Consider the following 15,998-nt stretch of genomic DNA (forward strand, 5'->3'; position numbering starts at 1 on the left):
GGGGGGGGTCATAGAGCCCCCAAGGTCAGAGAGTTAAGCCCCCACCCCGGGGCTGCTATACAGCCCTTGCTCTCAGCCCGTCGCTTCGGTAGCTACAGCCCCCAGAGCTCGGGCCCGCCCCCTCACTCCCGGGCTCGAGCCGCCAGCGGGGTCTCTCCCACTGCCTCGGGCCACGCGCTGCCTCCACTCGCCGTCCTCACTCATCCCGACGCGAGTAGGCCCCGCCCCCTCCTCCCATTGGGCCCCGGGCCAGCCGCCCCGCGCTCCCACAGGGCAATACGAGTGGGGGCGGAGCCTAGCAGACTCACTTGGGCAGCGGGGGAGAGCGGCTTTCAGGAAGTCCCTCCCTCAACCCCCGAGGGGCTAGAACGTCAGCGGGACGCTACTGGCCGGGGCTCGAGCCGCAATCGCCTCAGCGCCCAGCTGCCCCGCCCCACGTCCCTCTCACAGTGGGCGGGGCTCCGCCTGCCCCAGCTCGGCAACCGCCTTTGGCCCACTCTGCCCTCAACGCCCGCCCCGGCAGTGCAAGGCAGCAGAGACCTTGCTCCCTAACGCCCCCCCCCACACACACACACACAGAGGGGGAACACGAGGAAGTTTCAAAAGCCACTTTATTAAACGTTACAAAGGCCTCTTTGCCAGCACAGTGCAGGGACACAGGCCTGCCTGATGACATACACTTAGAAACCTCTGAAAGTGTAGGAACTAGTACAGAGTTGATATTCCTTTAAAAGCTGCAGCTTAAACATAGTAAAAATGTTCTTAATTGTGAGTTAATAAGGTTTCAGTTTGTACAGTTAGCTTTGTTACTGGTCCATGATGCATTTATACAGTAGAGTTATTTTAACAGACTTTGTACATTTAGTCACTACAGTGATGAAGTTAGAGCAGAAATTAAAGTACTTCAGTAGGCACAGAAATCCTTGCCTTTCTCTCCCTCTTCATCCTCAGAGAAACAGGCAAGGCCTTAGATAGTTAATTATAAACCAACAGAGCAACTTTCCACAACACTCACTACAAAAAAAAAAACAAAAAAACAAAAAAACAACCAGTCTAAAGCATCTTGTACTTTGGGGTAAAGAGGTCAATATTTCTCCCTAGGTGCTTAGATAGCAGATCCACCATTGGGCTTAGCCACCCTCTGAGTGCTCAGTCACATCTTTCTGGTAGCTGTCCATCAAGAGTCTGGCTCATTTTTTATGATAACAGCCAAAGCAACATCCAACACTCAAAGAAGTAGGCTATGTTGATTAGGTTTGTGAATCAATTTCACAGTGTAGTTACTTGCAAATCTACCCTGAAAAGTAAGGGAGGAAAAAAGAGACAAGTAGAAACAAGGACTGGGAAGAAATTAGAAACAGACAGATTAGACAGAGTACACACAGTGGTGACTCAATGGGTGAAGCACCAAGTTATTTCTTTCCCTCCTCATGGAGAGTAGTCACCCATACCTAAAAAGTTTGGCGATAAGAAGGAAGAGGCAACAGCATTTGTTACCAGCCTTTCCTGAAGTCCTAGGGGAACACTCACTCTGAGGACTAGTTTAGAGGGAAGACAATTTGTGAAGTAATGCAAACATTTTACATATAAATATATATAAAATTTTAAACTACATTTGGCACTGATTCTACACTGGAAACATCTTGCTGGCTTGCAGAGAAAAGCCTTCACTGAACTACTTTTTGGCAAAAGACAAAAACCCCAAACAAAACCAACTTTGGTAAGCGTCTACATGACAAACACTAAACATTTTTAAAGGTACTCTTTTAGATTAAACTGACACCAAAAAGTGACAGACTGTCTTTTGAAGACAATGTAAACACCTTATAAAGAAGTGTTTAATTACAAATACCACAAGGCAGCACTAATGGTTCAGTGCTCAAATCTTTAGAACTTCAAGAATAGAATTTAACTGCATATTCATAAAACAGCAGTGAACGACAAGTAGTGTTTACAAGGGTGGCAGGCTCTTCCACAACCAGTCAGAAGGCATTAATGGAGTAAGACAAGGCAGGCAAAGTCTGTTCAAATGGCAAAGGTGTTAAGAGTTTCTTCCAAGAAGGCACAAATTTGAGATTTGGTTCCCACCCCTTTAGTAGTGTGTCAGAAAAGACACTTTTAAATTGGGGCACGGAAGAGACAGCGAAGAGGACAGATACCCGAACATACTCTTCAAATTTATCTAGAATGCAGTAGTCACTGGCAACAATACATTGCTTCTAGATTCTGAAATGCAAACATGAAATCCTCTTCACCAGCTCATACTCAAGATTACCAAGGCACTGTGCAAGTTGTGGGCTGTGCTTATTAGCATTTTAAAATTAGGAGTATAACTTTTAAATAAAGGCACATTTCCTATAAACCAGAGAAAGTTAACACATGACTAATCAAAATAATTTTGCTTTATACATCAGTAGGTGAGAGCTTGAGAATACAGCAGGTTTGAAGGAGAGAGATGGCTTCCGCTGGTTTGCATTTCTTCTTGTAACTCATGAGGACACACTCCAGACTATAACAGAAAAATAAGGATTGGAAAAGCAACAGTTCTCTTCCCCTCACCCTCCCACATCAAAGAGGCATAAAACAATCCTGCAACTTAAAGACTTGAGCTACTGAACAATCAAAGTATTCAACATAAGGAAATTCTAAATAATTTCCTGTGTTTGTTTTATGATAGTTTCATTCTTGCACAGGACTGGCTTTTAGAATTCATGTACCGGGTATTTCTCACCTATGGTCACAATTCTGTTTGTAGCATCACAATTAGTTGCTGTAGATTGTGGTACAAACAGGCCCAAAGGGGAGAAATGAATACGCTGTCAGAGCTCGAGAGTAAGTGAATCCTGCTGGAAAGTTTTTTAACAGCTACATCACAAATTCAAACAGCTGAACACCAAGCAGTGTAACTAGTTATAAGCTCCCTGGCTCTACTATGGCCAGAGTATGAATCCACAGTCTTCCCTGCACACACTAGAAACATCTCCACTTGCATTTGTATTTATAGGTTTGTTACCAGTTACAATAAAGGGCTTGTGGCTATCGTATACACAAGGGTACATCTGGCAACATTCAGAAGTTGGGAAAAGTGAAATCTGGATATCAAACAAGGGAGCATGAATTTCTTTCCTCTTAAAACTTCTACTGCAATATACTTCTGTTTAAACAGCTTGTTCACCGGTGATGAATCCTTGAGAACTGACTGTCCTCCTCCCCCCCCCCAGGCTTCTGCTACAGCAGGAGAGCTAGTGCATGAAGTCAGTGGGGTTTCCTGCACTCAAGTGAGGCTAGGCAGATCAAGGCTCTTGCCTGGACTGTAACGCTTCAGTGAAGACAATACTACACTGATGGGAGAGCTTCTCCCATTGGCATAGTTAATCCACTTCCACGAGAGGCGGTAGCTATGTTGAAGGGAAAAGCTCTCGTCAACACAGCACTGTCTACAATAGGGGTTAGGTAGATATAACTGCGTCGCTCACGGCTGTGGATTTTATACACCCCTGCACAACATTGATATAACTATTTAAGTTTACAGTGTAGACCTGGCCTAACTACCTTGCTATCTAAGCACTATTGAGGATTGGAGGAGGAACCTCATATGAAGCTTCCCTACTTTTTTTGTTGTTTGTTTTGCCTGACTTCTGGGCTGGAAGACAGCAAGGGGAGTCTGATTGGCTGGAGTACCCATTTTGGGATTAGGAAAAGGGTGTGACCCAATAGAAGAGGGCCAGACTGCTTTGCAAGAAAGAAAAGTGACATAAGGATATTGAACCTGGAACCTAAAGGATTAATAAATGTAGAAATACTATGAAAGATGAATTTGAGAAATGTGTATGTCCACAGCTCCCGTCAGCTAAGGTTCTCAACGCATTTCATGTTACTCTTCGGAAACCCCTGTGAGGTATGCGTCATTATCCCCATTTTAAAGATTGAGAAATTGAGGCAAAGAAGTGATCAAGTGACATGGTCACTCTCACAGTCACTGGCAGAGCTGGGACTGGGACTCAGGGGTCCCAGCCTCCTGCGGGATCCCATTTCTACTCAGTGCGCAAGAGCCTGAGATTCAACAGTTAAGGTTCCCACAGAAGCCATAACTTCACCACATCACACAGATTACGTTCAAACATTAATTTAGCAGCGCAAGTATTCCTTTGGACTACTGCATATGTCAAGCATGCAATATGGCTAAGTTAGCGTTACTGTGTGAACCTTAACTTTTGAATATTATGACCTATGTACTAGCAGTCACACCCAGAGAGCGTTACATTAACAACTTTTTGCATTCAATTTACAGTCTTATGCCCCATGTACGCTAGTCCTACTGACAAAACGGTGCTTTAGCTAAATACTTACCAATGATGATGATGATAATGATGAGAACAACTGCTATCAATATTGCCCACATCTGTTAAAAAAAGCACATCATTTAGTACAAACAACTCACTTAGATATTTTGAAAAGAGGGCAAACTACTGCTCCCCTGCCTTACAATTAATGTTCTACACTCTGTCTTGGCTTCTCAGCAAATAAAGAGTGTGCTCCCAGGCCTTCCTGCAATTAGCTGACATGACTGCAAGAGACTAAAGGTTCTTTGTAGTGCTGTGTCTGTGTTGTCATTCAATCCATATCACTGAATTTCTTCCTCCTAGATCTCCAACACCTTAAATTAGTACATTCATTTATCCTTGGCCACATTTCTGCCCTGGAGAATGTTTTGTGTAAAGGAATGTGGCCAGGCCACCCAACTTTTGGCCAGTTCATCTACTTCACTAAGAAAGATGCTCATTAAGGACCAGATGTTGTAATCTTAAATACTATTCACGATGAGTAAAGGCTACAGCAATTGGCCATGTGTTTTCATGGTTAAAGTCACCTGGATTTCTTCCCCTTTATGTAGTATTCAGCTACTTATAGTTCTTAGTAACATTAATTTGTATTGGAAATACTCGAGTCATGGTTACCTTACAGTTCTTCCACCAATACTTTCTTTTCAGCTTGGCAGCACTGGTCTCAAATTGGGAAGCTCCTGCCTGCAGTGCGTCAGCACGGTCATCCAGCTCTGACAGCTTCTGATCTCGTTCCAAAACCTTGTCCACATTCACCCTCATGATGTCAACCACCTACAGTGATTTAATAGTCACAGTAAGTTATTCATTCCTTGAACACTAAGCGTGCAGCAGATCCTGACCAACATCTTTTATAACATTAACAACATTCAAGCGTTTGTTTTTAAATAAAGCAGAAGATATTGCCTTTTTGAACAACAGTAGACAATACTGAACTTAGGTTCTTAAATTAGTTAAAAGATTTGTGGAACTTAGGGTATGTCTTCAATACCAGCCGGATCATCGGGCAGCAATCGATCCAGCGGGGATTGATTTATCGCGTCTAGTCTAGACGCGATAAATCGATCCCCAAGTGCTCTCCCGTCCACTCCTGTACACCAGCTCGACGAGAGGCGCAGGCAGAGTTGACAGGGGAGTGGCAGCAGTCGACTCACTGTAGTGAAGATACCGCGGTAAGTCGATCTAAGTACGTCGACTTCAGCTACGTGAGTTGCGTAACTTAGATCGACCCCCCCAGTATAGACCAGGCCAAAGTAATGGAGTTGGAGATTCCCAGTGCCTGCCTTGGGGTTTCAATATCAGAAACTTTGTTTATAAACTTACTCCTACTGAACAAAAGTATTCCACTAATAATCTAGCATGTTAGAGAAGGGTCAGAACTGTATAAGAAAAACTCAGTTATGGAGGCCATAACTCAGTTATGGAGGCCACATTTGAACACCACAGTAACTCCTCACTTAACGCTGTTACGTTGCTGATCAATTAGAGAACATGCTCGTTTAAAGTTGTGCAATGCTCCCTTAGAACATTGTTTGGCAGCCACCTGCTTTGTCCACTGCTTGCAGAAAGAGCAGCCTGTTGGGTGCTTGGAACCAGGGTGAACCGGCAGCCCCACAACAGCTCCCCTAAGTTCCCTGTGTGGCAGCTGTCCCTCCCCGCACTGCCATGTGCTGTTCCTGCCCTCTGCCTTGGAGCTGCTCCCAGGAGCCTCCTGCTTGCTGTGCAGCAGGGGGGGGGGGCAGAGAAGGCGGGGGGGAGAACACGACAGGGCTCAGGACAGAGGGAGCTTGCTGACAGCAGCGGCTGTCTCAACTTGCTGATCTACTTAAAAAGGCAGTGTACTTAGAGTGGGGTCAGTGTACTTAAAGGGGCAATGCTTGTCACACACACACAGAGCTGTGTCTCCTCCCTCCATTCGTGCTGCCTTGTAGCATGTGAGGCTACATTAACAACAACAACAACTTGTTAACCCTTGAGGGCTCAGCCGAGTGCTAGTTCATCATTTAGCAGTAAGGCATTCCCTGGGAAATATCCCGCCCTCTGACTAGACCACCTCAACCAAGCTTCACAATCATGATTGCCGTGTACAGTATTAAATTGTTTAAAACTTCTACTGTGTGTAAGTGTATTTTTTATATATATATATATATATATATAGTCTTGTCTGGCAAAAAAAAATTCCCTGGAACTTAGCACCTCCCTCCCCACCATTTACATTAATTCTTATGGGGAAAATTGGATTCACTTAACATCGTTTCGCTTAAAGTAGCATTTTTCAGGAACATAACTACAAGCACCTATGACTTCTGAAAAGGAAGTTATGTGCTACCCTGTCTCAGCCAAAGATGGTTTTTGGCTCACACAGAAAGTTTTGCCATAGTTTTGATACACAACTAGAAACCCCTGGCAATTGTGGATTTCCAAATAGCAAAGCTCATTCTCTGTCAGAAACCAACCGGAGTTGTGTAGCTAACACATTGGCTCACAAGATATTCATCTCTGCAGGAGCAGGGCAACACCTGGAAAGTATCACAGGTTTCCTGCAATGAGTCTCAAGATGATAGTTCAGATCGCAAGAGGGACAAATGATGAAGACATTCTAGCTTTTGTTTCATACACTGAAGCAGACAACTTTAAACTTTGCCCACACAACGCTTCCATATGTCTTTCCTCTGTCAGATTTCCCAAAGTCAAAGGAATAGTAAAGCTGCTCTATACAAGAGCCATACCTCATCTACTTGGTGTTGTGTCTGCTGAAGGCGACGATTACTGCCAGAGGCATTACTTGAGCTTCCAGGGCCACTTGTTGACCTGCAGTGTAGAGACAGTTACACTATGATATCATATAGTTAATTACATTTATATACCACCTAGAAGTATGCTTGGTAATTTGCAAACAAAGGGTCCACAAACCAGTGAAAATAAATGTAAATACCTATGGTCATAACAAAGAAAGGCAGGACATTCCCAAGGAGCTAAAATGCAGCTGAAGAAAGTTAGATTTCTTTTGCAGTGGAGGAGTGATGCTTCAGCAGCAAACTTTAGCCATAGAATTCAGACAGCTGTTCCAAACTTGCCACCAATGAATGGCTGCAATGCCACTGGAGAGCAGAGAAGCACGTGGGAGAGAGAAGAGCGGCACTACAGCTCAGAGTGTAATGTATAGTTGCTCTTGATTGGCCAAGAACATGGGTTTAGGGATTCCTCCCCCCACCCCTTTGCAATAAAAAGCACATGAGCTTGTGTGCACTTTTTTCCCTTTGTTGAATTTGGGAATTTAAATTCTTTTTGGAAGCTACTAAACTCAGAAAAAGATTGTGTCAGTTATTGGAAGCATGCAACACACACGCTGCTTGTTCTCCTAAAAGTTCACCACGGAATACAGAGGCAGTGGCCAGTACCAGATGTTTCAGAAGAAGGTGAAAGAAGCCCTGTAGAGCAGTGGGACTCAACCTTTCCAGACTACTGTACACCTTTCAGGAGTCTGATTTGTCTTGTGTACCCTTAATGGAGGAAGAAGAACAGGCACATTTACAGTTTGTACACATAAGACATCTACAACAGTGGTTCTCAAGCAGGGGTCTGGGGCCCCTGGGGGGACCGCAAGCAGGTTTCAGGGGGTTCGCCAAGCATGGCCAGCATTAGGCTTGTGGGGCCCAGGACAGAAAGCCAAAGCCCCACTGCATGGGGCTGAAGCCAAAGCCTGAGCAACTTCGCTTGGTGGGAGCCCACTGTGGCATGGGGACCCGGGCAATTGCCTTGCTTGCTACCCCCGACATTGTTCCTGGCTTTTATATGCAGCAAAACACTGGCTTTTATATACAGAAAACAGTTGCTGTGGCACATGTGGGCCGTGAAGTTTTAACAACATGTTGGGTGGGCCTCAGAAAGAAAAAGGTTGAGAACCCCTGATCTACTTTATCATTTGCTTGCTGTACCACTGTTCAATATTGATTATGAACACAATTCTAGATAGGACACTGGACAGGACACCAACTGGGCCTCAGGTGTCAAACATAAAGCTACTTACATAGAGATGTGTGGGTTCTCCATCTCTTGGAAGTCTTTAAATCAAGACTGGATATGTTTTAAAAAGGGGAACTACACAAAACTGAGGAAGCTGGTTAAATGGAAATTAAAAGGAAAAGTCAAAGGTGAAATGCCTGAAAACTGCATGGACATGGTTACAAGCAAAAAGGCATCCTTTTAAAAATTGGAAGTCAAATCATACTGAGGAAAATAGGAAGGTGCATAAACTCTGGCAAATCAAGTGTAAAAGTATAAGGCCACAGGTCAAAAAAGAATGTGAAAAGCAACTAGCTAAACAAACAAAAAAGTTGTTGTTTTTGTTAACTACTTCAAAAGCAGGAAGTCTTCCAAACAAACTGTCAGCGGGGTCACTTGACAATTGGGGTGCTAGAGGATGATAAGGCTGTTGGAGAAGCTAAAGGAATTCTTTGCACTGGTCTTCACTGCAGAGGATGTGGAGAAGGTCTCCACATTTGAACCATTCTTTTTAGATGACAAATCTAAGGAACTGTCCCAGATTGAGGTGTCAATAGAGGTGGTTTTAGAACAAATTGAGAAATTAAACAGATGTAAGTCACCAGGAACAGATGGTTCTGAAGGAACTCAAATATAAAGTTGCAAAACTATTAACTGTGGTATGCAACCTACCACTTAACTCAGCCTCTGTACTAGATGACTGCAGGATAGCTAACGTAACACTGATTTTTAAAAACAGCTCCAGAGGTGATCCTGCCAATTACAAGCTGGTAAGCATAACTTTAGTTTCAACCAATGTGCTTGGTACTGTAGTAAAGAACAGAACTATCAGATACATTAGATAACCACAATATGTTGAGGAAAATCAACGTGGATTTTGCAAAGAGAAATCATGCCTCACCAATCTATTAGAATTCTTTGAGGGAGTCAACAAGCATATGGACAAGGGTGATCCAGTTGACAGTGTACTTGGACTTTCAGAAAGCCTTTGACAAGTTCCTGCAACAAAAGGTTTTTATCCCATGACTGCTTAGTTTGCTTAAAAGGGAAGGTCCTCTCATAGAGCAATAACTGGTTAAAAAAATAGAAATAGAGGGTAGGAATAAATGGTCAGTTTTCACAATAGAAAGTGGTAAATAGCACGGTCCTTCAAGGATCTGTACTGGGATCAGTGGTGTTCAACATATTAATAAATGATATGGAAAAGGGGTGAACAGTGAGGTGGCAAAGTTTGCAGACGACCCAAAGCTGACAGTGAAGAGTTACAACGGGATCTCACTAAACTGGGTAAATGGGCAAGAAAATGGCAGATGACATTCAGTGTTGATAAATGTACATTGGAAAACAATTATACATACAAAATGATGGGGTCTAAGTTAGCTCTTACTACTCAAGAAAGATCTTGGAGTCATCATTGACAGTTCTCTGAAAACATCTGCTAAATGTGCAGTGGCAGTCAAAAAAAGCTAACCATGTTAGTAAGCATTAGGAAAGGGATAGACAATAAGAAAAAATATCATAACGCTGCTATATAAATCCATGGTATGCCCACATCTTGAATAATGCATGCAGTTACTGTCACCCCATCTCAAAAAAAGATATATTAGAATTAGAAAAAGTACAGAGAAGGGCAACAAGAATGATCAGGAGGTATGTAACAGCTTTCATATGAAGACAGACAAAAAAAAAGACTGGGACTAGTCAGCTTGGAAAAGAGATGACTGAAGTGATCATGAAGTTATAAATTTCTGCCATTCCTTAGAACAGGGGTAGGCAAACTTTTTGTAGTGGGTTTCAGAAATTGTATGGAGGGCCGGTTAGGGGCGGCTGTGCCTCCCCAAATAGCCAGGCATGGCCCGCCGCCACCCTCTCCCAGCTTCTCGCCCCCTCATGCCCCGCCCCCCTGGAACCCGCACCCCTGATCGCCCACCGCCGCCCCATCCAACCCCTCTCTCATTCCTGACTGCCGCCCCTCCCCCCTGGGACCTCTGCCCTCATTCAACCCCCCCGTTCCCCACCCTCTGACTGCCCCGACCCCTATCCACACCCCTGCCCCCTGACCAGCCCCCCTCCGAACTCCCCTGCCATCTATCCAACCCCCCTGCTCCCTGCCCCCTTACCACACTGCCTGGAGCGGGTCAGGCCGGGCTCTGCAGCTGCACCGCCCCAGGATCTTGCCGCCCGCCGCCCAGAGCATTGCACTGGCAGCGGAGCGAGCGGAGGCTGTGGGGGAGGGGGAACAGCAGGGGAGGGGCCAGGGGCTAGCCTCCGGGGCCGGGCAGGAGGGTCCCGCAGGCTGTAGTTTGCCCACTTCTGCCTTAGAATCATTGAGGGAGAACAGCAAAATAAAGACAATGGATTTCAAGAAGGCAGACTTTAGCAAACTCTGAGTCAGTAGGTAAGATCCCATGGGAAGCAAGTCTAAGGGGAAAAACAAGAGAAGACAGTTGGCAGTTTTTCAAAGAGACATTATTAAGGGCACAAGAGCAAGCTATCCCACTACATAGGAAAGATAGGAAGTATGGCAAGAGACCACCCTGGCTTAACCAGGAGATCTTCAATGATCTAAAAATCAAAAAAGAGTTGTACAAAAAGTGGAAACTAGGTCATACGTAAGAACATAAGAATGGCCCTACTGGGTCAGACCAAAAGTCCATCTAGCCCAGTATCCTGTCTTCCAACAGTGGCCAGTGCCAGGTGCCCCAGGATGGGCAGGTGCCAGGTGCCCAGGATGGGCAGGAATTACTTCTGGCAAACAGAGGCTAGGGACACCATTCCTGCCCCGCCTGGCTAATAGCCATTGATGGACCTATCCTCCATGAATCTATCTAGTTCTTTTTTGAACCCTGTTATGGTCTTAGACTTCACAACATCCTCTGGCAAGGAATTCCACAGGTTGACTATGCATTGTGTGAAGAAATACTTCCTTTTATTTGTTTTAATTCTCTGCCTATTAGTTTCATTTGGTGACCCCTAATTCTTGTGTTATGAAAAGTAGTAAACAACACTTCCTTATCTACTTTCTGTACACCAGTCATGATTTTAGACCTCAATCATATCTCCCCTTAGCAGTCTCCTTTCTAAGCTGAAAAGTCCCAGGTCTTATTAATCTCTCCTCATACAGAAGCCGTTCCATACCTCTAATCATTTTTGTTGCCCTTTTCTGAACCTTTTCCAATTCCAATATATCTTTTTTGAGATGGGGAAACCACATCTGCACACAGTATTCAAGATGTGGGCGTACCATGGATTTATATGAGGCAACATTATATTTTCTGTCCTATTATCTATCCCTTTCTTAATTATTCCCAGCATTCTGTTTGCTTTTTTGACTGCCGCTGCACATTGAGTGGATGTTTTCAGAGAACTATCCACAATGACTCCAAGATCTCTTTCTTGAGTGGTAACAGCTAATTTTGACCCCATCATTTTATATATATAGTTGGGATTATGCTTTCCAATGTGCATTACTTTGCATTTATCAGCATTAAATTTCAGCTGTCATTTTGTTGCCCAGTCACCCAGTTTTGAGAGATCCTTTTGTAGCTCTTCGCAGTCTGCCTGGGTCTTAACTATCTTTAGTATTTTGTATCATCTGCAAATTTTGCCACCTCACTGTTTACCCCTTTTTCCAGATCATTTATGAATATGTTGAATAGGACCGGTCCCAGAACAGACCCCTGGAGGACACCACTATTTACCTCTCTCCATTCTGAAAACTGTCCATTTATACCTACCCTTTTTTTCTTATCTTTTAACCAGGTCAAATTACAAAGGATGAATATAAACAAATAATACAAGTAGATAGCCACAAAATTAGAAAGGCCAAGGCACAAAATGAGATCAAACTACCTAGAGACATAAAGGGTAACAAGAAAACATTCTACAGATACATTAGAAGCAAGAGGAAGACCAAGGACAAGGTAGGCCCGTTACTCAATGAGGGGGGGGAAAAAATAACAACAGAAAATGTGGAAATGGCAGAGGTACTTAATGACTACTTTGTTTCAGTTTTCACCAAGAAGGTTGGTGGTGATTTGACATCTACCATAGTGAATGCCAGTAAAAATGAGGTAGGATCAGAGGAGGCTAAAATAGCGAAAGAACAAGATAAAAATTACTTGGACAAATTGGATGTCTTGAAGTCACCAGGGCCTGATGAAATGCATCCTTGAATACTCAACGAGCTGACTGAGGAGATATCTGAGCCATTAGTGAGCGTCTTTGAAAAGTCATGGAAGATGGGAGAGATTCCAGATGACTGGAAAAGGGCAAATATAGTGCCAATCTATAAAAAGGGAAATAAGGACAACCCAGGGAATTACAGACCAGTCAGCTTAACTTCTGAACCCAGAAAGATAATGGAGCAAATAATTAAGCAATCAATTTGCAAACGTCTAGAAGATAAGGTGATAAGTAACAGTCAGCATGGATTTGTCAAAAACAAATCGTGTCAAACCAACCCGATAGCTTTCTTTGACAGGGTAACAAGCCTTGTGGGTGGGTGCGGGGGAGCGGTAGAAGTGGTATATAAGCTTTTGATGTTGTCTCACATGATCTTTTCATAAACAAACTAGGGAAATGCAACCTAGATGGAGCAACTATAAGGTGGGTACAAAACTGGCTGGAAAACCATTCCCAGAGAGTAGTTATAAGGGGTTCACAGTCATGCTGGAAGGGCATAACGAGTGGAGTCTCACAGGGATCAGTTCTGGGTCCGGTTCCGTTCAATATCTTCATCAATGATTTAGATAATGGCATACAGAGTACACTTATAAAATTTGAAGATGATACCAAGCTGAGAGAGGTTGCAAGTGCTTTGGAGGATAGGATTAAAATTCAAAATGATCTGGACAAAGTGGAGAAATGGTCTGAAGTAAATAGGATGAAATTCAATAAGGACAAATGCAAAGTACTCCATTTAGGAAGGAACAATCAGTTGCACACATACAAAATGGGAAATGACTGCCTAGGAAGGAATACCGCGGAAAGAAATCTGGCAATCAGAGTGGACATGATAAGAGTTTTCAAGTAACAACCTTTTATATACAAGGAGGAGGAAGAAAAATTGTTCTTCTTAACCTTTGAGGATAGGACACGAAGCAATGGGCTCAAATTGCAGCAAGGGAGGTTTAGGTTGGACATTAGGAAAAAGTTCCTGTCAGGGTAGTTAAGCACTGGAATAAATTGCCTAGGGAGGTTGTGAAATCTCCATCATTGGAGATTTTTAAGAGCAGGTTAGACAAACACCTGTCAGGAATGGTCTAGTTAATACTTAGTCCTGCCACGAGTGAAGGGTACTGGACTAGATGACCTTTTGAGGTCCCGTCCAGCTCTATGATTCTATGGGAGTTATGACCGATGTCTATAAAATGATGAATAATATGGAGAAAGGGATAAATAACACATCCTTATTCACTTCACACAACATAAGAACCAGGGTCATACAATCCAATTAATAGTCAGCGGGTTTTAAACAAGAGGAAATACTTTTTCACAGGGTGCACACTCCACCTCTAGTACGTATTGCCAGGGGATGCTGTGAAGGCCAAAAGTTTAACTGGATTCCAAAAAGGATCAGGTAAGTTCAGGGAGGATAGGTCCATCAATGGGTATTAGCCAATATGGTCAGGGATAGAACCCCATGCTCCGGGTGTCCTTAAACCTCCAACCTCTAGAAGCTGGGAATGGATGATGGGATGGATCACTTGCAATTGCCCTGTTCTGTTCATTCCCTGTAGCATCTGACACTGGCCACTATCAAAAGACAGGATATTGGGTTAAATGGACCATAGGTCTGACCCAGTGTGGTCATTCTTATGCTATAGCTCCAACAGAAATTATAGACTTGATGCAGTTCTTTGGATAGTACAATGCAGAAAGTAAGACTAGATGATCAAAATGGTCCTTTCTGGACCAAGATAGTGTTTGTTGTAGCAGCTATTTTAGGAGAAATCTTTGAACTATCCCCTGATTCTCTCTCTCTCTCTCTTTCATTTTAAAATGCTTTAATACTTTTTTCACTGCTCAAAGTACTATTGTCACTATAAACACCCTCTGGTGGCCAATTTACAGAATGAATACTCCATCACACTATATACCATCTTTTAAAAACAGCACCAAATAACCAGGTTCCTTTAGTTCATAAAATAAAACAGTACAAAACCAAAACAAAATAAACAATCCCACAATACCTCCCCCTCCCTCCCAACTGGTAAGGCCAAAGAAATAAAAGGCTTTTTTTTGCTGGTATATTTTAAAAGGCTCCCTGAATCGCTAGCGAGTGGCTCAGAAGAGTGCCTATGTTCATTTTTAAAACACTGGAGTCTAAGCAGAATCACAGAGCTTACCATCCCTGCACACTATAATCTAGAAATAAAGAACATTTTGCTTAATTTTTGTCAACCTAAGATGAACTGGCTAGCATAGAAGTCGTTTAACAGCACAGCATCAAGCTGTCTGTAAAAGTCACAATACATGATTTACCAGTTTTGTGGACAGGAAGGAATATATAAATTCCCAGATTCCTTTCACTGGTGCTAAGCCTTTTAAAAAAGCTCTTGTCATTTGACAGGAAAAAAATCCCCAACCACACTACCCACAGAAAGTTAAAAGATCTAATGCCATTCGTATTTTACTCTTTCTTACTCTGTAAAGGCAGCCCTTACAGAAGTCACATCTATCACCACCTTTAAGAGGCATACAGCAAGAAAGCATGAGTTTTCTGTGACTTAGTAAACCCCTTGCGACTCAACAATCACTACTCTAGGGAACACCGAGGTAAATGAAGTTAATGCTGTCTGTACGGCTTCCTGCCCAGAGTTAGAAGACAGAACACAACAAGTGGGTGATAGCAGCGGCCACGTTAGAAAGCAGAGAGCGGCTGTGGTGGTAGGATCCTGTGAGACACACTGGTGTGCAGACCCGACTCCAGCTGTACCGCCACGTCCCCTGTCCACACACCGCCCGTACAATAGCTGTGACTTGTGCCCACCAGACCCGGCATGGATCCACCCTGGCTCCAGTGCCCAGCCGCGGCGCAGGGAGAGGCGTGCCCGGCCCGCCTGCAGGGCAATGCCACCGGCCGGCCGGCAGCAGCGCGGGAGCGGGCAATGCCGCGGGCTACCACGGCTCGGCCCACACAGAGCAGAACGTGACCGTTGGGCCCGGCCACACCCTGCCCGGCCCAGGTCCGTGCGCTGAGCAGCGGCCCAGGGACACGCCCAGGCCTGTCACGGGGACACTAACGGCTTCCCCCCTCCGGCGCGGCGCCGCGCCCCCAGGCCCACCCGGCGCCCGCAGCCCCCGCAGGGCCGCCCGCGGCAGCCTCCCGCCCGGGAAGGGGGGCACCGGGCAGCTCCCGCCGTCCGACCCCCGAGCTCCCTGCAGGCCCGGCCCTACGGCAGCTGGCGCTGAGCCGCTCCGGGACCCGCACTCACATGGCGGCGGCAGGGGCGAGGCTCCGAGGGGGGCTGGGGAACCGTCCGGCAACGCAAGACGAAGCGGTGCAACGAGCCCTGAACCGGAAACCACCGCAACTCGCGCAGTCAGCTGCGGGGATGTGACGGGGCAGGGGCGGGGCTTGGCCAGGCCCCGCCCACACCGCCTGTTCCCGCGCGTCGCGCGCCCGGCTGAGTAACGGCGCGCGCG

General features: G+C 44.9%; 1 protein-coding gene across 1 annotated transcript; it reads right to left on the reverse strand.

Moving 5' to 3' along the window:
- Nucleotides 1-1,829: 1,829 nt before the first annotated feature.
- Nucleotides 1,830-15,908, reverse strand: VAMP3 (vesicle associated membrane protein 3). Its single transcript, XM_024207862.3, has 5 exons — nt 15,788-15,908; nt 7,073-7,154; nt 4,959-5,117; nt 4,351-4,402; nt 1,830-2,509 (listed from the first exon to the last, which is right to left on the reverse strand). Coding segments are annotated over exons 1-5 (315 nt in total). The 5' UTR covers nt 15,790-15,908; the 3' UTR covers nt 1,830-2,489.
- Between the last annotated feature and the right edge of the window lie 90 nt (nt 15,909-15,998).

Source organism: Terrapene carolina, unplaced genomic scaffold (genome assembly GCF_002925995.2).
Source record: "Terrapene carolina triunguis isolate 2854851 unplaced genomic scaffold, T_m_triunguis-2.0 Scaffold714, whole genome shotgun sequence".
NCBI classification, from domain to species: Eukaryota; Metazoa; Chordata; order Testudines; family Emydidae; genus Terrapene; species Terrapene triunguis.

What these genes read in the sequence shown, in the direction of transcription:
- VAMP3 (XM_024207862.3), bottom strand. An exon ending in CACAACACCAAGTAGATGAG is followed by an intron (nt 5,118 to 7,072) that starts GTATGGCTCTTG and finishes AAATCACTGTAG; the next exon opens with GTGGTTGACATCATGAGGGT. An exon ending in ATTGGTGGAAGAACTGTAAG is followed by an intron (nt 4,403 to 4,958) that starts GTAACCATGACT and finishes TTTTTTTAACAG; the next exon opens with ATGTGGGCAATATTGATAGC.